Source organism: Mesitornis unicolor, unplaced genomic scaffold, assembly GCF_000695765.1.
Source record: "Mesitornis unicolor isolate BGI_N332 unplaced genomic scaffold, ASM69576v1 scaffold20236, whole genome shotgun sequence".
Taxonomy (NCBI): domain Eukaryota; kingdom Metazoa; phylum Chordata; class Aves; order Mesitornithiformes; family Mesitornithidae; genus Mesitornis; species Mesitornis unicolor.
Window position 1 is genome coordinate 21104 of NW_010190660.1, and position 335 is coordinate 21438.

At 66.9% G+C, this 335-nt stretch overlaps 1 protein-coding gene across 1 annotated transcript in view; it reads left to right on the forward strand.

The window, feature by feature from the left end:
* The window catches only part of LOC104542237 (rabphilin-3A-like), a gene marked incomplete at its 3' end in the record, with an annotated part of 13667 nt that extends 13412 nt beyond the window's left edge, over window positions 1-255 (forward strand). The window contains exon 10 of the mRNA XM_010186475.1: window positions 196-255. Coding sequence (XP_010184777.1) covers window positions 196-255 — 60 coding nt within the window. The remainder of the gene's footprint in view (window positions 1-195) is intronic.
* Window positions 256-335: the final 80 nt, after the last annotated feature.

Consider the following 335-nt stretch of genomic DNA (forward strand, 5'->3'; position numbering starts at 1 on the left):
GGCCCCGCTCCTGCGCCTGGCCCAGCAGCCACCCAAGGTAGAATGAGATGGGGATGTGGCCGGGATGCTGCGGGGGGACACCCCAACGCTCCACCATGGGCAGGGACCCCCCTGCTCAGCACGGTGCTGAGATGGGATGGGGATGGAGAGCATCACCCAGGCGAATAGCCCCGGTAATGCTGTGTCTGTCCCCAGCGCCTACAGCAGCGGGAAGACCGGGTCCCGGGGCGGCTGGCCGGTTCCCAGAGAGACAAGGTAAAGTTTGGCTGTCTGCAAGGGGCTGGGGGGGAGTGGGGTGGGGGCAGAGCATATCAGGGGCTAACAGGGTCCCTCCC